This window comes from Haliaeetus albicilla, chromosome 15, assembly GCF_947461875.1.
Source record: "Haliaeetus albicilla chromosome 15, bHalAlb1.1, whole genome shotgun sequence".
NCBI classification, from domain to species: domain Eukaryota; kingdom Metazoa; phylum Chordata; class Aves; order Accipitriformes; family Accipitridae; genus Haliaeetus; species Haliaeetus albicilla.
Genome location: NC_091497.1, coordinates 31,134,121 through 31,160,814, shown reverse-complemented (window position 1 = coordinate 31,160,814; position 26,694 = coordinate 31,134,121). Strand labels below are relative to the sequence as shown.

Genomic DNA, 26,694 nt, shown 5'->3' with positions numbered 1-26,694 from the left:
CAAGCCGTGCTTCATTAAATAAACTGGGAATCACCCACAGCAATGCCAAATGAAGGCACTCAGTTTTGCCTGACTTCTGAAGTTAAGAGAGGATACCTGGGTTATCATGCAAGTGGAAAACTACCTGGAAATTCCCGAGCTAAGAAGTTACAGATGAACACTTTCCAAACATTAAAGCACACACAAAAAAAAGTTTGCTTGTTGCTGCTATTATGGATGGACAGAAATTGCACCAGAATAAATCAACCTCTATGCAGTTTTCTTACACAAAAACCTGCATCTGACAAGTAAAGAAAATAGTCTCAAGAGGCTAAATATTTACAAGCTTAAATTAACAGGCTATACTATTAAAAAAAAGCAGTATCCTATTCTTTCTAGGCCAGTTGAGCACCAAACCAGGGGCTGCTCTGCAAGGCAGTCTGGATCCAAAGACATTCCTTAGCCTGCAATGTTGACTATCAGCGACAACAAATGGAGCAGTATTTACATGATTTGCTTGACTACATCTTTCCTTTCACCGTCCTATCTTCACCCTTCCAAACATCATTTCGTAGGTAAAGCAAGCTTTGCCAGTAAACAGACGAGAAAAATTAGTTGCTTCCAGGGATACATACTTAACCCTATTGTGCATGTGATGTTACGGCACCAGCCATACAGTAACGCTGCTTTCACAACTGCTATTCATTAGCTTCACTCATTGTACAGCATTTTCCAGAGATAAAACTGGCCAAAGTTAATTTGTTTAATTTTTTTGTTAATTTGTCAAATTTGTTAATTAGTCAATAGTCTGCTCTGAAAAGAGGGAGAAAGCTGGACTAGAACTTGTATTTCTTTCTTTTTATTAAGAAGGACAATCTCTCTCGTAACTGAAAGCCAGAAAAAAAAAGTGTTTCATCCAAAATAATCAGATATACATAATTACATCAGGAAGAAAATTATCAACAACACAATCTCACAAAAATAAAACCCGTCCTTCTTACAAAGACATGGGAAGTTAATTTTTAGGAACAGAACAAGTAGCCATCTTTAATGCATTTGTTTCAACTGATACTTTAGCTCTTTATACCTCATTTTATTCAGAGAAAAAAAAAAGGCAATCATATGAAAACAACAGCTAGTCAGTTGAAAATCATTAGAGAGAATGTTTTTGCTACCTACCATACACATCAATTTTGCTTTTGAACAATGACTCAGATCACTTACAGACTCCACTTAAGAAAATTAGGAACAACCTCACCATCTCACTTCCCTCTTCCCAAAATGAAAACTTTCATGATTTATTTTTTTTGCCAATGCATACTGATATACCAGTGAAAGGAATAACTAATCTTAAATGTGCATTAATTGGTGGCTACTTCTTTAACAAAAACCAATTAAGACTACTGCATAGCAATAAAGTCCATTTTCTTTAAAGTTTCTTGTATTAGAGCATTAGTTAAATGATGCAAGTATAGTTCTCATATAGCATATGCTTATTCCCAGGCAGGTTTTTCCCTGCAGCCTTTTTTGCTTTATCCAGTCAAGTTGTGTCATGTGTCTTGCCACTCTAATTGTAAAGAAGTCTCTAAATTACCTAAAGTTAGTATTTTCTTTCAGGGCCAACTTAAACTTTTTTCATCTCTCTTTAATCAAAATAAGGGAATTGTAACAAAGTGGGAGGAACCTGATAAAAAAAAATATTTCATATTCTTTCCTCCTTTCAAGGAAAAATCCATATAATCTGGACATCCACCACTGGACAAATAGATAAAAGTAGGTTCTGGTGGATAATATAAGGTTGGATGCTTTAATTATTTAACTGCTCTTAGCCACTTTCCTCTGGCTAAATAACCTAGGAAATGGGATATCTAAATTTTACATTTGTAGCACTTCAGCACGTTGTTTGTTGTACCTCAAATAATCCGAGTTTGAATGGATACTAGAAAGTTTTTCAGTCTTGCACTGAATCCACTAGACTGTCTCATCACACCATCGTCCTCTTAAGGGAGTCAATTCATCTGCCGCCAACTTACTAGTAGGAATTTGCAGCAGCCAAGTGCCCCAAATAACACCTATTCTCAGCTGTCAATTAAAATTTGTTCTCTTTAAAGTCACAGGTCCATGGCTGCAATATTCCCCAAAGCCAGCACTAGGTCACTAGGGTGCTACATAAGGAGATATGTATGATACTTTGGGAAATGAAGCATAATACAGATGTGAGAATGACTGGAGAACAAACCCAGTAAGTCCACCCAGAGCCAGAAGCAAAGTGACTGTCATCAGGGGTACAGTCCTGTTTGTTCCCTGCTCTACCAGTCCTACACCAGGCCGACAGGACTGGACTGACCTACGCAACCTCAGACCATAAAATCCATCTGAACTCCACGCCACACGGACCTACCTTCTTCAGTTCCACTGCCATGAAAACCCCTGCACCGCCCAGCTGCTACAGAGTAAACATATCCTGTTACTTTAAGTAAAAGCATGTCCAAATAACTATTTGACAATTTTAGAGATCTCTTAATATGCAAAAGAGCTAACCAAACCCAAGACTCTTCCTTTGTATCTCCAAGCCCCATATATACAGCTAATGGAAACTGCAGTCTGTATTCCATTAGTCATTTTGTTCCGAGTTGCACCTCTCAAACTGCACTCATGAATAAACTCTACTATTTCATAATTTAACAGATTCAAGTGTAAGGCAATGCTGAAAACTTGCCGAAAACAGGGTCTGCCATACTTCCTGTCACTCGATACATTGTCACAGATTTTCTGGCAATGGTCAAGTCTTCATCAGTGAAGGGAAAAAAAAAAAAAAAAAGAAAAAAAAAATCTATATTTAAGACTACTTTGTAAATTTTAAAAAGCTCCAAATGTTTAATGAAAGCAGCAACTACTTCTGAGGAAAAAAAACAGACAGCAAGAGAACATTTTCAAAGCCTGTAATGGATCAATATTCAGTAAAAATACATTAAAATTGAGACACAGAATCATAGAATATCTTGAGCTGGAAGGAACCCATAAGGATCATCAAGTCCAACTCCCTGCTCCTCGCACAAGCATAACTGTACATAACTTTACATAACTGTACATAACTTTACATAACTGTAAAAGATTTCAGTTTGCTTTTAAATAATCTTAATTTTTTAATTATGACAATAAATATGAATAATCAGTGCAGGGTTAAGAAACTGTGCAGAGCAAGTAGATACGAAAGCTGTTGCACAATGCATCTGCTGAATCTCCTATGACACAAGGCTTTGGATTTCAGTTTTTGGCACTGGATTCCAGCAAGTCTTTTGCTTCATTTATTTTTGTTGCCAAGTAAGGTGATCCACCTAAGAAGAAAAAGAAGAAAGGAATACCATTTACACATCAGTATTAAGTACCAAACTACTTCACGTGCATCCCCTTATTACTTTTACTAGCTCCTCCTTCCTAAATAGATCCTTTTCATACAGCTGCTTAAAAAACATGACATTGATATGAAGTAAACTAATTGATAAGGAAACATGAGAAATGTAATCAGAACTGAAATCACTGAACAATAATGCTGAACATTTTTGTCTCAGAGAGAAGACTGAAATCTAAAATCACTTCATATTAGTGTGATTTAGACTTGCAGTGCAATGCTGCTGCAAATGTATGCAAGGTCAGCTTGTCATCCAAGGCTAACAGCTATTATTCCCACTCACCCCCAAAACTAAAAGGTAAAATTTTATATATAAATTTGACAAAGAATCATCAAGTGTGTGCACATGCACACACACACCCACCAAGTCTCTCCTGTGCTAGACTCCCAGAATTACCAGCCAGAAACCATCACATTAAAGCTATTTAAACATGGTACACCTTCTAACTTCTAGTCCTGAACGCTGTCATTGCTTTACGCTCCATCTAACAATCCGATTACAGTTCAGCAGTCTTTTTGTGTTTGTTTTTTTTTACTCTCCCCTTGAGTGCCAACCATCTGCCTACAGTCACCAAAAACAACATTACAAGGTCTATATCAGTAACTTACCACTTACTATAATACACCTGTATTTTTTACATGAAAATGGGATTCCAGCAGTACTGTGCACTGAATAGCCTTTTCCAAGGCATCTGTTCAATCATATTTTTTCATTCATCATTTCATTCATTCTATTCTATTCATCAGAAAAGATAATGATAGACGAAACACGCAGAGCTAGTTGTAGACATGTGTAAATAAAACCAAAAAGGCAAGGCTTGCTTAAAGACTTCTTTAGGACATTCCTGCAGGAAGCCAAATTATTATAAAGTCATTTCATGGTGTAATAAAACAACTGGAAAAAGTAATGGAGTTCTCTTTGTCATGTTTTAGTATTGTCTGAATGTAGCCCTAATAGCTAAGACACACTGGAGGGAAGTGATGCAGGGCAGGAGAACTGCCTACTGCAAAATGAATTTTTTTTTCTTTTTTTTAAACCAATTGGCTTTTTAGCCAGGAATAGGATTTACTACATTGAGTATTGCTTCTTTCAAAGAGCAGACAAGAGGATCAAACAAACAGTAAAAACTAAAAACTGCAATAAACAATGTATCCCAAGTAATTTTTAAATGTGTGTTGATTTTCGACATGTCTAGAGAGCAGGATCTTAAAGTAAATTCAAATCTGCTGGAAGTGTTTTCACTACATTTACATCCTTAAGTGCTGTATTAATTTTGTAGTCCTCCAATAAGAGAAAATTCAATCTTATGATTGCCTAAGAGTTTGTTTATAATTAGGGTAAGTCCAAAAGGCTTCTCTCTCCCTCTTTTTCTGTAAACAAATATTCTTTCATGAAATTAGTAACTGATAAATTAACATACAATGTATCGGTATAAAAATACTTTAAAACTGAACTGTAAAGGTTAATTAGCAACCATTTTAGTAGTGCTCACTGGGGGATGTTATTATGCAAACTTCTACGTATTTCTTATTTATTTATTCCTAACAATTCTCTTCAACATTTTGGATCTCAGATAACACTTGTAACTTTTAAAATCTGTAATTATTGCCCTTTCTTCTATCAACTCCAGCTGGTAAAATATTATTTTAAAATAACATTCTAATGTTGAATATATTTTTAAAAGCACATCTGTGCTACACACAGCCAGAAGAAATCAAAATACATACACAAGAAACAAGTGTCTCTGTGATGCCACATGTTCAGGATTACTCCAGGCCCTCGCTCTGCAGCTGAAGACATTACACAACCTTTTTTTCTACGGCCATGCCAGAAGAGCTGCAGGGGCAGCACAGAGGCACAAATCCCTTCAACTGGTGTACCTACTGAGAAAATGCTCCATTTTAATAGCACACAGGAGGGCTCACTACATCCATCCAAACCTACACTGTGCCCCGCTGCAGGTGCATTACAGCTGTAAGAGCAGGTCGTTAAAATGTATGATCTTCGTAACTGGAACTGCCTCTTTAGGTCTACTCAACGTCCGCGTGGAGATTCACGGTTCTGGCTCACATCTCTAAGTACTGCTTCAATAAACTCAGAAGTTCGTTATCAAAAAAATTTTGACCTAATAGGTACTCTAGTGGTTAAGAGGCCTTTCACCATCATAATATATTAGAAATGCAGAAGAGAATTTCTTTTTTATGTCTGTGCAGCTTATACATTATAAAACATGTAAAAAATGAAAGTGTGAAATCGAATAAGCAGGACAACTTTAGAATTGAACTGAGGGGTGAAGACAGCAAAGAAAAGCATCGACTAAACACTTCCCGTGGCCAGTTATTTTTTTCATTTTCTTAAAATGGGGTGCTGGCAGGGAGCCCTGTAATTCTGTCAAAAAGATATAAAAACCCTCCGATTTCCCCTTTTGACTTCTGAAATACAGTGCAACTCTTCACCATCTGTTATTTTAAAGTAGAAACAGCAATGAACATATGGGCTTTCTTTCTCAACCAGCTGTAGTGTAGTTAAAGTTATAATAATAGCCTTTCTGTAAGATAAATTTACATTAGAAACCTGGCCAGTAAAGCAACAGTGCCCAGCTTTACATTTTTTCCAAGTGAATTCCAGGAAGTCTGAAATTCATCAATGATGTACTTAGTGACTGCAGAACATTCCCCACAGAAAGCTACTTTCATACATGTGACTGGTCCATCTCAGTTCAAAACAGGAATGTCAGTTTAGTGTAGAAATGTTATAGCTAATTTTTTCTTATTTTTGAGTAAGTTTTTTTGAAGTGTGGAAGATTGGTCCCTGAGCTCATAGTTTTAACTGAAGCAGCACAAGTATAGAAAACAACATTACAGAAAGATGGGTAAAACTGTGGTTCATAAAACCTAGTTTATCTGAGAGAAGACACACCGAAGCTCAAGTCTATAAATAAACAACATACATTTGCACTCAGTGCGGTTATTTACACAATCAGTAAACTTAAAGGATCTCATTTAAGCCTCTTCCTTTCCAGATCTGGTTAAGAAAAGTAATAATTATTTACCTTTATCAGGATGATTCAAAATCATGATTCTTCTATGGGCTGTTCTGATTTTGGCCTTGCCAGCAGATGGACTGCAAAAATAAATTGAAGTGCTTACCATAAATGCCACTGCACTCAGACTATAAATTAACAGTTTATACTGGCTTCACAAATAATTAAAACTTGAGATTTTCACCATCTTGTGGACAAAACGTAAAACTGCATCTCTGAGGAAGTAACAATAACAAAGGCACATAAGACACACTGAGAAGGACATTTTTAAAAAGCCTGTGTATTTGACACATGCAAATATCTTCCAGGTTTTTTTTTAAAATGCAATACATCCAATCATTTAAAATAAACAATTCTGGAAAAAAAAAAGAGGAAAAAAAGATCGGCAGCTCTAGGGTGTATCTAGCTGTTTTTTCTTATCATTAAATGCAGAAAACACATTTTTTCCTGCTAGAAAATCAGTATTTATATGACCACTGACAAAACAACAAATATTTAATATTATCACATTTTGTTCTACTGTAAATATTTTTATAGCTGCTATAAATAATTCTTCCTTCTGCTGGGGCCTGAAAAAAAAACCCCTGTATTTGTTATTTTTGCAAAGCTGTTCAATGTGTTACATTCAGGGACATGCTGATTTACAAGTGCTACATAATGTTGTTTCTTTCAATGACAGACACATAAAATATGTACTTGGCCTAAATTAAATATGTACCTTACCAGACAAATAACCACTTATGGATGCAATATGCCAACACGGTAAGGCTATCGTATGCGAAAGGACAGTTTGAATGGTTTAGTTTTTCATAATTTGTTAGCATGCAGAAACGAAGCAGTGTTTTCCACTTCAGGTGATTTCTTAATCAGTGATGATTCAATGAATTAATCTTTTTGTAGATACAGTCTGAATGCAAGGTATCAGCCTAACTACATTCCCGAGGTAAACAACCTCTGATTATTATTCTGTCACAGGGAAATTAGGGTATGTTGCAAAAATAGTTCATAGAACTGCATAAGAAAAGAATACTTCAGTGGAAGAGAAAGTAACCCAGAAAGTAAGAATTAACCAGAAGGTGAAAGGTCTTGATCTATATAAACACAAAAAAGAAATTATTGGTTATCAAACTGCTAAAAATAACAATTATATATATTTTGATTTGTAAAGCTGTTGCTTAATAATAAAAAGGAAAGTTGATATACTACATTTAGAAACTCAGATGTCCCAAGCGTAACCGTGGAAAAGCTGCAGTCGCGTATCATGGAAAATCATGCAGTTCTGCTCCAAGAAGCAACTGTGAAAATGGTGTTTTACATCAAATTTGCTTAGTTTATGAGAGATTGCTTATCCCACAGTCAGACTGGTCTCTAAAGATTCTTAATCACTATCAAAAAAAGCCCTTAACGTCAAAACCACATTTCCGTTTAACTGGTACAGCGTCACAACCTGAGTCACACCAACATCACCCTGCCTTCTCACATCTCCAACTGGCTGAGAAGTCCATCACCTTGGTGGGAACAGGCAATACGCTGGAGGGCAGGGCTGACGCTCAGGGGGACCTGGAGGGCTGCAGGAACGGGGTGACGGGAACCCTTCACAAAATTCAACACGGACAGACGCAGAGCCCGGCACTGGCGAAGGAAGAGCCCCTCGCAGCGCTGCGGGCTGGGCAGACATAATACTTTTTCACCCAAAAGGCAGCCCAGCAGTGACACAGGTCGCCCGGAGAGGTTGTGCGTTCTCCATCCTTGGGATTCTTTCAAGACCCACTGGATAAAGTCTGACCCCGCTGGTGGCTCTGCTTTGAGCAGCAGGTACAGTTAGGGACCTCCGGAGGTCCCTCCCCACTTGAGTGGTCATATGATCGTATGATATACCTTTGCAGTAAGCTCCGTTTAAAAAATAAACTAAACTAACTAAACCAAAAGAAAATAAAAAAAACAAAATAAAATAAACAAAAAACAATCCCAAAGTCACGATCATTAAACCTTAAATATGTTTGTATTTGTACCCTTATACAACATACTGTATGTTTTTTAATGTAATAGACTGATTTTTTTGTTATGTCATTCATGTTTTAAGAATAATGATTTAAACATTTTTAGCTAATGCATATGTATATATTGTGTACATTAACAAACAATTAAGTATTTCCTGTGGAAGAAAAAAGTACGCATCTTGTTTCACAGAGGAAATGGTACAATACAGGAAATTTTATTCATTTTTATCTAGAATTTTAACTTATGGTTTTCAGACATATTTTCTAACTTCAGAAGTTCAGCTTTAGGGATCTGATAGCTGCAAACCATTATACTTAGGACAGCTGTATTTTGCTAGCATCTATTTTGTCTCATGTTTGGAAAACACTCCTGACATTTTCACCTCCTATGTCATCTCAAACATTCCCCCATCTCTCCCATGAGCAGTTTCTTCTACAGAGTACATAGTTGTAAATATTATTGCTATGTTTATACTGAATTTCATTAATCAGTGCTGCTTCATAACAACTAATGCAAGAACACTAAAACTTAAAATTAGTCAGCATTTCCAATACAGTACTTTATAGCTTTGGATACCTTTTACATAGTTTTAATACAAACAATACACATACATGTTTCTACCAAAATGCCTGCAACCTTACAAGATGCTTATCAAAGAATAATATTTAGAATGTGTAATGGGCCAATATATTTGAAAATTAAAAGCTATCATTAAATACTCACCTTTATCATGGCTTATATTTATTATTTACACTGCCCGTGCATACTCAGCACTTGAAATAACAAAGAAAGTCTTTGCCTCAAAATTTAACATGACTTGGAAGTGATGACACAGACGACAAGTGTTACAATAAGATCAGGGCCTAGACAGGTCTAGTTTGTGCATACCCTGGCATCTTCCATAACACTTTAAAACTCACTTGCCTTTTTTTTTTTTTTGTGGTGACATTTTTATATATATATGTGTGTGTGTGTATATATATACACACACACACATATATATAAAAACCACCACAGTAAGCAGCGAGTTCAAACTGGTCTACAAAAGTGTGTTTAAACAATGTAAAAATTTCCCATAAAGATGTCAGCCATGCTTCTACACAATTAAAGGCTCAAACCTTTAAACACTAAGAAGAACTCTCCTCAAATCTGATTAAGTCTTCATATTTGCAAGACTCGGTCCAAACGCAACAAGCAGTGTCATTCCTCCCAGTGCAGACTCAAGCAATTAGAATTAAAAATTAAAGGGGACTGATTTCAGATGTGATGAAACTTCAGACATGCACATGAGCAGTGCTCAGGCTAGGCATTACCACTGCAAACACACTTTAATGAGCTGCCATGTCCTACTCTGGAATATCACTGAATTTGCCCTTATAAAGTAAAAACATTAAGACATTATCAAACCTAAAGGCCAAAGGAAATATTTCTGAATAGCATTCTATAAATCTCTTCTTCAGTGTGCAAGCATGAAATATTCCAAATAAAAGTAATGTTTTATTTTACAATTTTTTAAAATTAATGCTAAATCTGCATAATATCCATTATGTTAGAAGTAAACACAAATAGCACACTGAACAGGATTTTTTTAAGTCCCAGTTTTTACCATGTGAAATAATTTCTTCTGGGGATAATTAAAACCATCCTCCTTATCTTTTTTTTTTTTTTAACCCTAAAATTCATAACTGATCTAAGCCATAAATAAGAAATCTACTACCTAAGGTTAGATCTGCTCCTTTCATCTGGAAAGCCCTCAAACTCACTGCCTGCTTTACAGAAAACACTAAGGTGTGTGCTATCATTGGCCATCCAAATGCTTTTGAAAAAATCCACTGAATACTCAGCCTGGAAACTATTTCCCATACCTACTCTAAATGACAAGTCTCTCCAAGTATTTTTGTTTGGAATATGCTGCAACTTTTGAAATCCAAACAAATCAGAGTGGAGAAAAAAGAAAAATAATATTACTGACTTACGAAAAAAATGAGCAAAATTGATTTGTTTTCCTCATTTATTAATATAATCTACAATATTACTTATCTCAAGGGGTTTTTTGGAGACCAGGCCATGTGATCACACTAATTAGCACAGTATGTGCTATTCTGATTATTTCTAGAGCACCAATTCTCCACTGCAATACGTTACCATGCCTTCAAGCCAAACACAAGTCGCATGTTTTATTAGCATTTTATTGTTTGCTTTTTAGCTTAAGCAGAATATTAGAATGGTTTATAAGCCATTAGAAGTCTTTAAAAAAAAAAACCTACGATTTTGGCAAGAATATTCCACATTCTCACAACATGCATTTTCTTCATGCAATACTTACCAAACAAAAACATATTAATGCAACACACCTACCTTACACCTAAAATAAGACTAGCTTCTTGCCTACTCATTTTCTGTTCAAATCCTCCTTTATAGTACGATGAAAGACTCTAAAAAGAAGAACGGGAAAACAAGCAATAATTAGTTTCATGTACAAGGTGCCAGGACCTAAATCGTATTTATATGACCTCATTCAGAGCATTACATTCATCTATAATTTATTTCGAAGGCATGGAATGACTACAAACCAGATAATATGAAAGGACTTCTCCTGAATGTTAACACATACAAAAAACGACTTAAAAATAACTATCTGTATTTTTACAGTCTTCTACTGCTAATAGGAGATATTAATAGCTACAACCATTAAAATCCTTCCTTCAGGCAAAAGAGTCCAGAATGAAAGCACATACTAGCACAGAGTGGTACAGTGCATGTGTTGGGGAGGGCAGGGGAGGGAAAGGGGGAAACTTGTTTAGAACAGCTTTGGTACCACCGCAATGGAAAATGGCAAAAGTCACAATGCTTTGGCATGCAAGGAATTATGGACAATCACGCTGAAGTCCAGTTATTTCTACAAAGAAAGTAGGTAAAAACAACAATAAAAGGTTAAGAACAGATAAATATAATATGCTGATGAAGAGTCAGTATGTTTTTTCACATGAAGGAACGTTACTTTAGAAAAAAATACATCACAAGTTCTTTGAAGGAACACTGAAAAATAAACAAAAAGAAAGAAACAAACAAACAAAAAGGCTTAGCATAAAGCCACAACCTCTATTTCAGGAAATCACTGAGCTGGAGAACACTGGAAAGTAGCACAGTATATGGGTAAATCCTATCCAACTTTTGCCTTTACATCCTTCCCTATACACTGATGACAATTAGATACAGGAAATGGGGTTAGTTTTTTTAAACTCACTGGCATGTGAGACTTTAGCTACTGTTTTAAGAAGAGGAGGAAAAACAGGAGTGGGAAAGAACATTAAAAAGAAGGAGATGGAGATGAGAGTAAATAATTACAACAGTTAATTGTCATAGGGAATGGGTTGAAAGTATACTTGTCAACCATAAATATATTTTAAATTATATTAAAAAAAAAAAGTTACTGAACCACCACTGATAGTTAGCAGTGATCTCACCAATGCCTCTATAAGAATTAGGGACTAACTCATTGCTACACAAATAATAGTCTAAGCTGCACAAGTCCCAGAGGAAGCAGATGTAGCTCTGAGACAGCCTGCCTTTGGGAACTGGCACACAGAAATCACTCAACAAGACTTAAGTTTTTTCCTCAATGCAAAACCTATCAACTGGGGAAAAATAAGCTGCTTTTGTTGCTGTCAAAGGGAATTCTGGCCTGAGAGCTGAGATTATTTAAGTGTCGCTTTTACCCCCCAGTAAAAATGTGCTGGCCCTTAATAAAACACTTTTCTCACTAAATATATCCATTCATATTCAGTGAGAATGTTGCCTTATGTTTACACAAACTCTCTCTTCTGTAATTTCAAAAGCATTAAAGCATTTAAAAGTTCTGTCTACGGCATCTAAGCAAATCCTTTAATTAAGCTTAGGAGCAACATTCACCCAAAAGCGTGGTTCAGAAATACTTCACCTATTGCTACCATGAAGCCACAGAAAAGACTTTTTGGTGTGCTGCTATGATCTGAAACTAATTTTATCTTCCTTCTTTCCTCCCCAAACCATACATGAAATAACCACTACTGTAACACTACAGGTATCAAAGCTGAAGCAACTGTGGACATGTCATGCCTACAAGAAAAATCTGTTAAGGAACCGCTTCTACAGGTAGAGGGTAACACAAAACAGGTCTGTAATAGCACACACCGACATTACAGGTTAGAGTATGTAACAGTAAGGGAACACACAGGGCTTCTCCAGTCCTTCGAGACGAAATGATGCTAATGATTTAATGGCCACCAGATAACACCCTTGAGAAGGCAGAGCTGCACAGAAATTTGCAACGATGCTGAACAATTAGTACAGCCAGGAGAGAAAAGCACACTTTAATGTCCTCTGAAAGATTTTGCAGGACTTCTCCCAAAGCAGCTTAGGTGCAGATGGGTTTCTGAAAAGGTTAATTCTTCTCTGCCCTTCAACTCTGGCATACAACTCTATTAGAGGAGGACACTGGTTCACTATGCATGTAGAGAAGAGCAATATTTGAATTATCTCTAACACTGCTTGTCTCTGTTCTTGGTAGATTTCATCTAAAATACTATTTTAAATAAGAGAACAGGGAGGGATGGCTATAGGCTTACATTCAGAAATACTTTTTCATGTTTTTAAAGTCTACTTCCTTGACACTGTTCTAACCTCGGGAAGCCTTGATTCAGTTCAATTCTAAGAGGAATAAAAGAAAAAAATTATGTTGTCTGTATCCTTTGGCGCATGAACAAAAACAGTTTGTTGAATTGGTCATCAAGAAAAAACATTTTCGTTTCAGAAGTGAAGCACGTAGCAAGAATAATCAATTCTTAAATTAAAATCTTGATCCTAAACAGAACTTAAAGCAAAAGGAACTTAGACATAAAAGCCATTTTTTCCCTTTGGTTAGAATAAGGGGAGGAAACATTGAGTCTTCATTTTAAGAAGCATCTTGGCAAATTTCTAGTTCCCTAATAAAACAACTTTTGAATGCTATTCAAATTAAAGCTTTTTTTTTATTTTCCTTGTTGTAAATTCTAAGTAATGGCTACAATGAAATGAAACAATACTCAACATATTTTTCTGTTTCCTCAATGAGCGGGCAGTTCCAGACACTTATTTATTAACCCCAGCTATTGCAAACAAATTCTGTACTGGAAAAATCATCAAAATGAACTCTCCATTTCTTCGTACTATCTGGGGTGAGAGGAGGGCTATGCCTTAATTTACTTCATTTCGTTGTATATTGTTACCATTTAGCAACTTATGTAAGCAAATTCTGCTTCCTGAACAAATGCTATTAATAGGTTTGGGAAGGGGAGGGGACGGGACACGGGACAGAAAATGGCTGGACTTGCTCTGCAAATGTCTATTCACTCTTGCAAATTTTCACAAAAGCAGTCAGCTAAGAAAATCTAATCCATTTGGACTGTGACATCTTCAAGATACTTCTCCTAGCGTAGCACAGGGAAAGCATAATCACTGTTTCCATGCCAGGTAAGAGATTCAAAACTCCGTAACTGAGACCATCCATCATAAATGAAGTAGTGAATTTTTCAGAAAACTCTGTGTTGTTCCACCACCAATACAGTCCTCCACTGAAAAGGTAGCAAACACTAAAAGGAAAAAAAAAAACAAACACAAAAACCCAAACTACAATAACAAACTATTTAGATGCTGTGTTATATTATAACCTACAGTTTGCCAAGATCAACTTTAACTTCCTTAACTTCAGTTAGAAAAAAAAAAATTATAAAATGGACTGCAAATTTCATTATTCTCTGGAAACTTTATTTTCCATGAAGGACACGAGAGATGGTTGCTACTCTTACCTCTCAATTCAGAACTCTATGAGTCTGAGCAGAATCAGAGCCAAAAAGGGAAACACAGTGCAAAAATCTCTAATGAAGTGCTATAGAAGACACCCTTTTCTTCTGGAACACAGAATTTTCAGGATTGTGGGATCTGAGTATTTTGACAGTTCATTTTGCCTAGAATTGTTGTTCCTATCTCTAATATCTGCTGTCTATCTTTTAACCTTCAATATCACTGATTCAACAAAGAAAGGTAATGAATGCTATTGAAATACTTCCTTTTTTTTATTTCACATTTTAAGGAAATATTAACATTATAATTAACAGCATTAAGGTCTGAGGAGGGAAAGCCAAATGACTACTTAGTGCCATGCACCTTCTACTGGCAACAGATTCTTGTCACTACACACAGGAACAAAACAGTGTCACTGGCATTCGTGACACCAGTAACAAAACTAGGCTCAAACTAAAAAAGCGTTTCTCTAGAAATGAGCATTATGACTTGTCACAGAGTGGAAATGACAGTGTTTCTTCCTATGTCTTTCTCCACTGAAAAAAAGATGGTAGAAAACTTCAGGACTAAATTACAGCAGCATTTACACTTCATATTTAAGAATATGTATTTAACTGCTGTAAGTTAAAGTTAAATGAGAGGTAGAAATTCAGAATAAAACACAACACTTTTACTTGCCTTTACTTACTATTTTTGACTAAAAGATGAGTGCAGTTGTTGACTGTACATGGTATTTATTTAGATAAGTAAACAGACAGCATCAAATACTCAAGATAGAGCAAGCAGGCATTTTAAATGATCACTTCATAATTGCTCAATTTGACCTTACCCAAGTCATTTATTAGTGAGCAGGAAGAAAGGATAAACAGCATCTGGATTACCTTGTGTGACTGCAACCAACGTGAACTGTGACTTCTATTGCAAATGGAGGTGAGGAAGAATTGCAAATGGGGGGAGGAAGAGTAGGGGCTTACAGAGAAAACAAGCTAGTTTCCAAATAGGCAGCTGTTTCACAGTCTCTCAAAAAAAGGAGGTAATGAGGGACAGGGTTTGATGATAGAAAGCTAGAGTAACCACTAAAAATTATAGTGACCAAGTTAGGTGCCTCCAAACACCATAGGAAACCAGCAAAGTAATGCTAAGCCTAGACACTGTCACATGAGATGCTTCTTCCGGTAAGCATAGGTAGAAATACTAACTGCTTGATTTCCTTTGTCCTTAGAGGGCAATATACTGTAAAGAAACGTGATGAAAGCGCTAATCCACAGATTATACTCAGCAGCTTCAAATTCCCCAAACAAAATCATGTAAAGCCACTAAAATAAGAAGCTTGGACAATAAGCACTGACATAGGATCTCTGTACCCAATATTTCCTCTATTGTTTTAAAGAAAAATTACAAATAGGAAATAATTGATTGTTAAGGGGAGAAGAAGAAAAAACTTGGAAAAAATACAATCCAAGAAAGTAGCAGCTGTAGAGTACTAAAGAACAAATAATCTTGGCTAAGAATTACACAAGGGTCTTAAATTTGGATTATGATTGTAGAAGAAAAATATTACCACCACCTTCACAAATGTAAAGCTGACAAATACATACTGTTAATGGCAAACAGGAAGAAAGAGTTTTTACTGTATTCATCAGATCTCATCTTACACTGAATACTTGTATTTTCAAGTTCAGAACAGAACAGCAGAAGAGAGATACTCCGCTGCAAATCAACATACAATTCTGGGCTGTAAGGCAGGATGTGAAGGCAGACAGAGGATGCAGCTCCAGGGACTAAGAATACTGAGAATGCAGAAGCTCCTGGGTTGTTCTTTATGGTTGTTCATGAATTCTGCAGGACTCTGAAAGTAACTGTGGTAAAAATGAGATAGACCTGTAACGAGCTTGGCTCAGCCAGTATACCAGCACTGAGGAGTACAGTTTCCTAGGAACAGACACCTCTCTGTGCAGTATCATGTCATATTTCAATGTGTTAAAGAGTCACTGCCTGCTTTCTTATGTGAACATGTCTGAATTTAGATTCTCCAGCCTATATCTACAAATGGCTAGAAGAAGAAACGCTGGAGTAAAACTGCTGGGGAAGGAGGGTAAAAATTGAAGCACTCCCTACTCTGAAGCCACATGTCCTTTTTGCTAGACACTTCTAGCAAGCCTGCAAGTCAGACTGTATCTGTATCATGTGAAAGCAATTTAATTCACAGTACCTACAGTCCCCTCTGCTGTTTTGCCAGGCAATTTGGGAATCTCTCAAAAAATTACTTTGAAAAGGAAAAAAAAAAAAAGAAATTGGTGTTGGTCTTGCAACAGCAATGCAATAGTGGGACAGAGAAAAAAACTGATCCAGAAGCACCGTTTCTGGCTGATACACTTCGCATTTAAGAACAAGTGTGGACCTGCCCCAAGAGGACAGCCCATGTTTCGAGTCTTTCCCTCCCCAGGAAACTTGCATTGAACAAGCTTGCTCCTTCAGCACAGGAACACAAAGTACAGATGGCAAATGAATTTGGACCCTAGTGTCCGTCTATATACTGTAGACAGGCTCCGGGTTGCAACCAGCCTCACATTAATAGGTACAATACTAATGATCACTTTTTTAAAAAAAAACAACAAAAACCAACAACACCTACTTTTAATATATTTTTGGGGAAATAATAATCTGCAGCAACTACTCCCTCAAACCCCTCACCCATCAGCATCAAGAGGGGAATTGTATTCCTTCCACTGTGGATAAGTGTTCACAGACTATGGACTCTGGAGGAATACACTGCCGCAAGCAGACATCTGCCTCATTGGGAATTACTTTAATCAAACAGGAATGGAACATATTTACTTATTTACCAGAGGACAGTATAGCCACTGAAGCAAAAAGTAAATGCTCTCAAATATTCCCTGCATATGCTCCTCTCGCAACACTCTCTCTTGATTTTTTACCTCATTATCATATTTTTAAATATGTACGGCAAAACAAAGAACAAAAAATTGGTTAAAAGTTCAAATTAGCTGGGGAAGAGAAAAAAAAGACAACTCATACTTGAACAAGAAAACAAGCTCCCCCATCTCTATGGCAACCTTTCCTAGAAGTTTATCAATTTTTCCTTCTTGACTTTTAACACTGTATCTGAAAAAAAAAAAATGACTAATTTTTTTCATTTTTAGCTTCTTGAAATGAAACTGCATGTCATCACTTTTCAGTCTCTAGGAATTAGCTATTTTCTCACAGCACACTTCAACAATATTACACAGTTACTAGCAAACAGTTCTGAAACATCGAACATTACACCAGGAAAATCAGAACTGTTTATCAAACTCAGAAACATCTTTTGATATCACTTCATCCACAGGGATTTAAAATATACTAGATAATACGCCAGAACATACACAGTACAGACCACCCCTATACTGGGAAGGGGGAATCTAAGTGGCACTTACCGTATTTAACATAAAATGTCTCCTTTCTAAATACTTGAAATACAAAATCATAAATTTAGCATAAAGTAACCTCTAAACTTACAGAAGTTAAAATCCTCTTTGCTGTCTCTGTCATTGCCTGCTCCAACGGTTTCCAAAGGTGGAAAGCATAACGACCTGAAAAAGAATGAAGTTAAATGACATTATAACCACCATTTACTAAAATGGGAAAAAAAAAAAAAAAGTCTCCAACTTATGTCCATCAGCTTACAGCAGAAAGATTTTTTTTTTTTTAATCAAATCAAAATCCTTCCTTGTTAATCTTTTTGTCTCATTTATTTGCTGTACAGCACCGTTGCACTTTACTCTTTTCAAAGAGTTTTCGGATCCTGCTGTTTTTGGATCCTGCCCAGCCAAAGTCCCACGGTAAACTTGCTATGGTTTACATTTTTCAATCTTTGTACTATTGGGAGAAGGAGGGGAAGAAGTTTAGCATACTTCATCTAAAAACCTAGTCATGGACTGCAAAGATCCATTGTGTTTGCTTACAAAAGAAATAGATTTAAATGCATTTCACTATGATGAATGAAGATATCTGCCTTGTGAACTTTAAGAAAAAGGGCAGTATGAAACATTAGCTTTGGATATACATTATTTATTAAATACTGTTCGAAGGTTATATCTTCAAAAAGAGAAACCTATGTACTACACTTTCTTGCTGTGATGCTGTATGCTTAATCACACATTTTGTAAGTACTGCATTTTTTATTTTGTTACACAGAGAGGATCTTCTGGGATTCAGAGCCATTCAACTCCCCACCAGCAGTGAACGTCTACAGCTAGGAAAGGCTAGAGGGAACTCTATTAGACTGCGTTCTCGGAAGTACAAAGCAGGTCTATCAACTTCAGAATCAAGATCCGTGCCATGTTAATGGAGGATTTTCCCTGTAAGTCCCCTCCCCCCAATTACTGTCTTGATTAACTATTCATTAGCAATGTAACTGACTATTATACACAATGGAAAAACTTTTTATGAAATGGGGCTTTGCTTCATTCAAATAGCATCTTGCTTTCATTCTTAAAATACGCGATGTGTCCATAGGTTTAGTCATCTAAGCCTGTGCCTATGTTAACACAGAAGTTAAAAGCACTGTTAAGAGTATTGCTGCTGAAATGCTGTGATGTACAAATATATTACCTCACCTTCTTCTTAATGTTTTCTGTTACCACTTCTTTGCAAGCTGCCATTAATTCTGCAGCTCAACCAGCAGAAGAAATTCTAAGAGCATTCCTCTTCTGCTTCCATACAAACACACAGATAAACCAACTGCTTAATGGTGCACATAATCAAAGATCTTGTCTTTCCTTCCCCTAATCAAAAAACCAACACAGCTGTACCCAGCAAACACCTGCTGAAGTTTGGCGCAACTTGTTCATCTATTGCCTCTATTCTTGGTGTATGCACTTGCACATAGCTGACCATGCTTTTATATGCTGAAAATAATGGAAATTGATTTGTGTATTTCCAAACCAGAATAGACCAGAATTATCCAGTGTGAGTAACCAAGAGTATAAATCATGTTATGCCCATGCTCTGTGTTCAGACTAGAAGTTATTTTTTAGAAGAACACACAGTCCAGATACAAAGAGTTCAGGTAACAAACAATGTACTGTGGGAACAGTTCAGTATGATAAATTACTGTAGCCACTAAAACCTTCTATTTTTCTGTTTGAATTTGTCAAGCATCACCTTCACATCACAAGATCCTGCTGCACTCTTCTGTACTGAGCAGCCTCCACCTTGAAATATGCTATGAAATAAACAAAGTAAACTTTTCACATTACATTTTGCAGACAAAAAGCAGATGGAACCTTTTAGCTGCTGCACATAAAATTAGTTTCTGCAGCTGTGGCTTTTCAAAAAGAATTTTGGAAAATCTGTCAAGGATTTTGAAGGGAAACGAACTATAACTGGACACAATTCTCCATAGCACTCTCAAGTGACCTTTCCACTTTCCACTATTTATAGTCATAAAAACTTCATTAAGCCTTTTGGAAACAGCAGCTTTCAAGTGACAGTTCCACACTTAGCAGGTAATTTAGCTTACCTGCAAATGCAACAGTTGCAACACCAAGTCCAACCGCTATCATAGTTCTGGCCTAAAGCAGAAAAACAGGAATCAGAATAAAGTGCAGATCTAATTTGAAATATACGCACATTTTACTTTAACAGCAAGTATTTCTGATGTCTGACATGCACATTTCATATATAATTTACAAGAAACATAAAGGTAAGTTCTGTGTTCCACAGGCTACGTTAGATTTTATAGTTCAGTCCCATTAATCCATGCCAACGCATCAGGATTAACTCAGAACTACCCAGTAGCAAATCATCAGACAAACACTGACAAAGCAGCTCACAGTATGTAATGATAAGAGCACAAGGCAGACAACTATTCAGGATGACTTGAAATTATTTGTGTAGACTAGTTCAACACAGTACATAACAGAAAGTATCGGTTTATTACAAAAACATGAAGAGCTAAAAAAAAAATATTGTTTTGCAAAGTCCTTCACTGGGAAATCTCATTGTGACATTACTTGAAAATGGTACTTGAGTATTAACTTAAAGACTACGTCCACAAATGTACATTAGTGTCTTCCACCTTTGATGCTTTGACTCACAGAAGCCCCAATAAAGACATGAAGCCCAGTAACCTCTTTTCACTACTTAGTGTCAATCACTGGCTCGACTATCTTATAGCACAAATACCGTAAATAGGCAGACTTCTGGCAGATTTCAGACAGCATTCATTATCAGCTAAAATTCGCTTTAAGTCGAAGTGGGCTCTTGGAACCAAACCCACAAAAAAGACTTGAATATTTGATTTAGACAATAACTCCCACCTTATACTAACTCAAAACCCCCAGACTAGGTATACATATTTTCCTACGCAGTGTTTGAAGAAAGTCAGACATCTCAAGAAGGATAATAAGAAGTATCTCCGTGTTGAACAAGAAGCTGCTGAAAGACACGTAATAAACCTTAAAGAAGGGACTGACTTCTCACACGTTTGCAGAATTCAAGAAGGGTAATGAGCATTGCAAGTGTTGGGGACATCTCTCCATTTCTGAAAAGCCTACATGTAATCTCTGAAACAAATGAAATAAAGTCATCTGTGGCACCACCTGCCTTATCATATGATAGTTCAATAATGCCCTCAACTTTCCCCCAGGAAACATGAGAAATCAGATTAGGCCTGTTTAGCTTGAATTCAAAACATAATGACAGTGAAAACGCTTTTATCACCAGACTGTCTCTTTATATGTATGACTGACTTCTGCATCTATCCAATAACCGGTTTATACATTTTCTACCAACAAGCCTGACAGCAGGACTTAAAGCCCAAATTTCAATTTGAGTGCCCTAATAACTGGATTTGGAGCCAAGTTGCCTTTGCTATTAAGATTCCTGGGGCTAAAATTCTGTCTTTGATTGTACCCAATCTCATTTCTAGACAGAGAGGGAGTAGGGGAAGAGTTAGGAAATACCGGTTTTAAAGCCTTCTAGAGCTAGCTTAGTAGGGGCTAGGATGGAGGTCAACACCCTTCCCAGCAAACGGGCAGCTGTGCAAGATGTAGGCACTGCCATCACGCCCAGTGGCTCCTATGGCTTCGGCTCTGAAGGCAAGTGGCTGTGATCGCTGCCTCTAGTATTGAGCTCAGTACGGAAAAAGCGGTAGCCTGCTCTGAGCTCATCTAGAAGAAGCTGTATTCCTATCTAGCTTTTGGACCCTATGCATTTTAACTAAGTACCTACCTCCCACCTACTCAAATGGGGCTATTCCAGCTGTTTGCATAACATAATACTGCAATTGCCCAGAGGTTTATAGTAGAACAAAAGAGACTCACTAAACACACTGAAAGCGGAGCTCCAAAGTTAAGACTGGGGGAGTTTTGGCCTTAAAAATCTGCCTGTCTATCCCATTTTAGTAACCTAACTCTTCCATTTCAGTGTAGTCTTCAGTCTCGATATTAGCATTCATTTCTGAATGTAAAAATAACGTAGTAGTTTTATGTCTGTTGTTCCTTTCAGTTCCACAAAATTTCCCCTCATCTTTAGACCATGAAAAAATGTAAGCGCGTTACCTTAAATGGTAGAAGATATAAAATAGTGAAGCATACAGTTCATCTCCTCACTAAACTAAAACTCTTTTCATTTCTTCTCACAAATCGTTTTTCCCAGGCTCTCAATATTCAAACCTTCTAAAAGATTCCTCCAGTTCCTCTGTTTAGACACTAACCAGAAACAGCCACAACATTTCTGAAAATATCATAACCCTACAGAAATTCTGTATTATTCTGTTCTGTGGTTTGTGACTATGAATTTATATTCAAGAGACTTTACTTGACTTGTTCAGAGTGACAGCGAGACTCTTTTACTAAGTAAATTAAGAGCTCAACAATGGGTGAAATACATCACTGGCAAAAAAAATAAAATTTAGTAGCTTGTGCTTATCTAAATAAGTTATACTTGCTTTGCCACCAAAAAGGTGGTTTAGGTCCACAGTTTACAACAAGGCATTAGCAGCAGACACCTCATCACAGGTAAGGCCAAGCACAGAGACCAGGCTAATAAATAATACCTGGACTCTTGTCAGTTCAGTGCAGAAATAGCTTAAGTGTTTTTGCACAGTAGTCTGGGAACACAATGTAGAGACCCCTGAGGCCTCTGATATAGTCATCCCTGTCCACTGGGATGCATTATTTCAATCTCAGTGGAAAGCACTAGCAGTTAGTGGAAAGCTAGTGCTGCCTGGAAAAGAGCAGGTAAAAAAGAAGCATGGCAGCAGCTATAGAAAAGGAGCAGTACACAGGATTGACAGGAATATGAAGACAAGCCAGAAAATTAGGTAAAAGTGGTGGAAAGCTCAAGGCAGAGAGGCACGTTTTGAAGCGAGGTACAACCACCAGAAAAACTGACAAATACTGGTTTATGGAAACTCACCTTATTTGCGTTATGAGCAGGTTAGAGAAGAGTCACTTGCCACATAGTAGCAAAGAAGTGATAACTTGTCATACCAAAGCACCTTGAATGTTTATTATGGTGTGCATATATCCTAACTACACATATGCGATAAGAACTGAATTTGAATCAATGTAAGAAAGATGGCATGGTCTGTCTTTTACAGACACAGCCTCTCTCAAAAAAATCAGTGGCAATTTCAAGTACTAACCCGTAAGCCTCTTAAGTCCAGCCTGACTCAGTTTCCTTTTCCATGCTCACTTAACTCAGTCAATTATTTTGAAGAATAAGCCAAGGGTAGGCTGGTGCTTTGAAATGTAGAGTATAAAGTGCAAAGCTTTAATTAAATGCACTCCTTTCATGTCAATATTAAATGAAAGCAACTCACTATCGTTGTGGAAGGGATCAGTTAATTTACTGCATGCTAATACAACTACCGCCATGACCATTTTTGCCTCCCATTGCTTGAAAACGCATTTTATTTCAGATTCAAAAAAGGCTAAAAAAAATAAATACTTACTGACTTTCAATTATGACAGAATTGACCCTCTCCTTCTCCTCAAAAAAATACTGTTAAGAAATTTCTAAGATGTAGGTTTTAAATGAAAGCATTCTGTTAAGACCCAAGAGGGAAAAATAAAGAAATAAAAGATTAAAAAGTAACATCTGTCCCTTTCTTTATTCAATGAATCAGCTCCCAAAGGTTATTCATCAACCCCATGCTATTCTGCTGATCTCAGTATTTTAATTTTACTACATAGTTCAGTTTTCAGTAACAAATCCTCTCAGATACTGAAAACAATAAACCAAAGTTTTGCTAAATCTGCAAACCCTGATTTTTTAAAATTCTTTTCAGAAACATGTATAAGAAAACACACACATTAGAAAGGCAACTGCAAGACCTGACTTACCAAAGTGGCAAACAAAAGAAGATAAAGCTTATTAATCAACATGCAGTACATTTAGAGGTATACATCATATACTGTTAGCATACAGACATCTGCGGCCTAAGCCTTTAATAAGTAATTTTCCAGTAGCCTTAATTTTTTAGCAGAAGAAAGAGGAAAGAATGAGATACCCTTTCTGCAAATTTCTAATCCACAGTCTCTGCTAATTTAGCCATACTAAAAAAAAAATATAACAACTTGTGTAAGTCCTAGCATTGCAGCATTTCCTTCTATGAAGTAGAAAAAAGTTACACTTATAAATATAAAAAGAATTTCAAATGCATAAGTTTAAAATTTCAGTGCAACACTATTACATCTGACCACAGGCTACAAGAAGCACCTTTACAAATGTTAAAACATAACTGCCTGCATAGGATTTGGATTTTGTACACTGTTCTTCTAACACAATCAGTGAAAACACCCTTCTTGATCAAATGGAAAATATTTTGCTCTTTCCACAACTAGCTTTCAGACACATAGCAAGAACTCTACTGTCTTTTGCCTAGAAAGCTACAGTGTAATGGAATAAAAAGCACAGAGAAAATAATAATTTGTTCTGATGGGTTGGATAGCATTTTGTTATCAGTCAATGCTTAATCATGGATCAGTAAAATAGGAAGTATATACTTACACTGAAGTAAGTACACAAGTGTAAATTGCTTGCTTAACTGAAAACTTTGTTTTAGGAAGGTTTGGTTTGTTGTTTTCTAAGTGCTGTATGCCGCTAAGTTATACAAGGATATTAACCAAGCGTACAAAAGTATTTCTGAAACTACTTTTTCCCTTAAATAAAAATTCTTGACCTGAAAGAAATGATTGTTTGGTATGGAAGCTAGAAAAAGCCTTATGTTGCTCAGAAGAGTAGGTACTACAGCTTATTGGGAGACTGTTTCACAGCAAACCACCTAATTAACTCTATATGGAGCCAGATACATGTTGAAGTGGGATTATATTATAAACGATCTGCAACAGATTTGATTTCATAATCTAATGTTTTCCTTCTAGTCTTACCTTCCCATGAAATTTAATTTATTGTCCAACAGTGAATTAAAAATAATTTCAGCTAGATGCTGTGCTCCATACTCACCCAATTCTCATGTCAATGTGTCATTTATTTTACAACTACTTTGGCTTGTACATAAAACTATGCCTAAAGTTTCTGACAGTTTTTCATAGGAAATGGTACCTGAGCAACAGATTCACTAATAGAAGCATTACCATAAGTCATTCAAATCAATCTTCTTGAGTATGTACTAATTAACAAAGGCCTCTTGCAGGTATCTTTAAGAACAGACTATGCTTCTACATTGTTCTTCTGTCACTCTGAACTCCAAATGCTTTTGTAAAACAACTACAAGAATAAAAATGTCCCAGATCAAGCGACTACATCTAACATCCAGGACATCTCACAACCAAGATTCAAGGTAGGATATTAAACAGAGCTCTTTTCAGCCCAAGAGATAGATGCTGCTGTTAGACTTTGCTTCTCCTACTACTCTTCCCTTCCACTGTGGCAAGAAGGTCTTGCTAACCCTGTACATCAGGGGAACAGATGCACAGCACTACAGCTGATCTTGCTATTTCTCTATGGCAAAATTTCAGAATTTCGTTATATGCAACTTGACCTCCTTCTGAATTACTTAGCCAGGAACCCAATAAGTATGGGTACTGTCGCTTTTTCCACTATATATCTACAGAATACCATCTAGAGAAACTCTAAAATAGCTTCTACTGCCAACCATATGCTAAAAGTTTACAATGTACATATGTCTGAAAAATACTGCATTCTCCACTGAAAGGCCTGGCTAAAGAATAAATTTTGATAGAAAAATGCAGCAATCGAGAACCTAGTCCTCTAAAAACCTACCACTATCTCTGGACCTTAGTAAGAACCTGACAAAACAACTCACACCAACAAAGCAAGCCATACTAACCCCAGGCGTAATTTTTATCCCAGATAGGTAAGAACACTCAAAGACTCCACAAAATTCACTAGGAATTTCCCTGCTAGCATTCCACAGGGAGAACACATGGACGTGACAATAACGAGTTTCAGAGTCAACTTCTTAAGATTACACAGCTTTCTGTTAAACACACAGAAAGACTCTCCTGGGGGGGGGGTGGGGAAGTCCTAGACTGTAGTAACAACGAATAAATAACTACGATTTAAAAACCTGTATATAAAAAAGAAAAGATATATTGTTGAGGCAACAACACGTACACAATGAAGTAAGGCAAACACATACTTAAAGCCATTTAAAAAACATGAAAACTTCACCGCCCAGTGCTGTAAGCAGTGCAATCCAAGTATTTTTCCCAATTCTCAGATCTTTTCCATAGAGAACGCACTGTCCCATGAACTAGCCTAAGCAACCAGGATGAGGGAATGGGGATATCGTTACAGCACCCTTGTCTTTAGAGGACGGGACAGCACAGGAAATTTTGGAGGCATCTTCCCTCTGCTCCACACCCACCTCAAACTCTCAGGGTGGGTGAAAACCTCACAGGTCTCCTCTCTTCATGGCAAGGGGACGAAATTTGAGACCCTGTCTGGACGGAGGAGCGCAGGGCCTGAAGGGGAAGGGGGGGGGGTCTGAAGCGCTGCCGGGGCTGCCCCACCGCACCTCCACCCGCGGCACCAGGCCCACGCAGGGCCTGAGGCGAGGGGACACAAACCTTCTCACCCCGACCTCCCCGCCCAGCCCCGGGGCGGGTGGAGAACGCCTGTCCCCCTCAGCCCGGACCCGCTGCCCCGCTGCTCACACACGTTACCCCTCACGGCCCCGGGGGGGACACACACGGACGGACCCCTACCTGTTGCCTTCCCCTCTCCTCGTCCCCCCCACCAGCGCGCTCACCAGCCCTCGGTCCAGCTCGGCTTGTCCCTTGCCGGCGCCCGTAGGGACCCTGGCGTACTCGGCATAGCGCAGGCCCTCGGAGGAGGCCGCGGCTCCTTCCATGACGGAGGGATTAGGCGGGGAAGACGCTACAGGTCGGCCGGAGGGACAAACCACTTAGAAAGGCGGAGTCCTAAGCGCCTTCTCCTTGT

The 26,694-nt window shown here is 37.3% G+C and overlaps 1 protein-coding gene across 2 annotated transcripts; it reads right to left on the bottom strand.

The window, feature by feature from the left end:
* Positions 1–822: 822 nt before the first annotated feature.
* DNAJC15 (DnaJ heat shock protein family (Hsp40) member C15) lies at positions 823–26,694 on the bottom strand. Of its 2 annotated transcripts, none has more exons than XM_069802651.1 (6): positions 26,504–26,694; positions 19,781–19,832; positions 17,776–17,849; positions 10,795–10,871; positions 6,445–6,515; positions 823–3,317 (listed from the first exon to the last, which is right to left on the bottom strand). In XM_069802651.1, exons 1-6 carry the CDS (start codon positions 26,603–26,605, stop codon positions 3,247–3,249), a joined length of 447 nt encoding a protein of 148 aa, XP_069658752.1. In that variant the 5' UTR covers positions 26,606–26,694; the 3' UTR covers positions 823–3,246. The 2 variants fall into 2 exon arrangements, with proteins under 2 accessions (XP_069658752.1, XP_069658751.1); XM_069802650.1 differs by having other exon boundaries at positions 26,492–26,678.

Bases quoted from the DNA above. Each gene is read 5' to 3' on its own strand.
- DNAJC15 (XM_069802650.1), bottom strand. From the start codon at position 26,605: ATGGAAGGAGCCGCGGCCTCCTCCGAGGGCCTGCGCTATGCCGAGTAC. The intron at 10,872-17,775 runs GTAAGTTTAGAG...TCTTCTTTTTAG, and splicing joins CAAAGAGGATTTTAACTTCT to AGTCTTTCATCGTACTATAA. The intron at 3,318-6,444 runs GTAAATAATTAT...TTTTCTTCTTAG, and splicing joins TTTGAATCATCCTGATAAAG to GTGGATCACCTTACTTGGCA.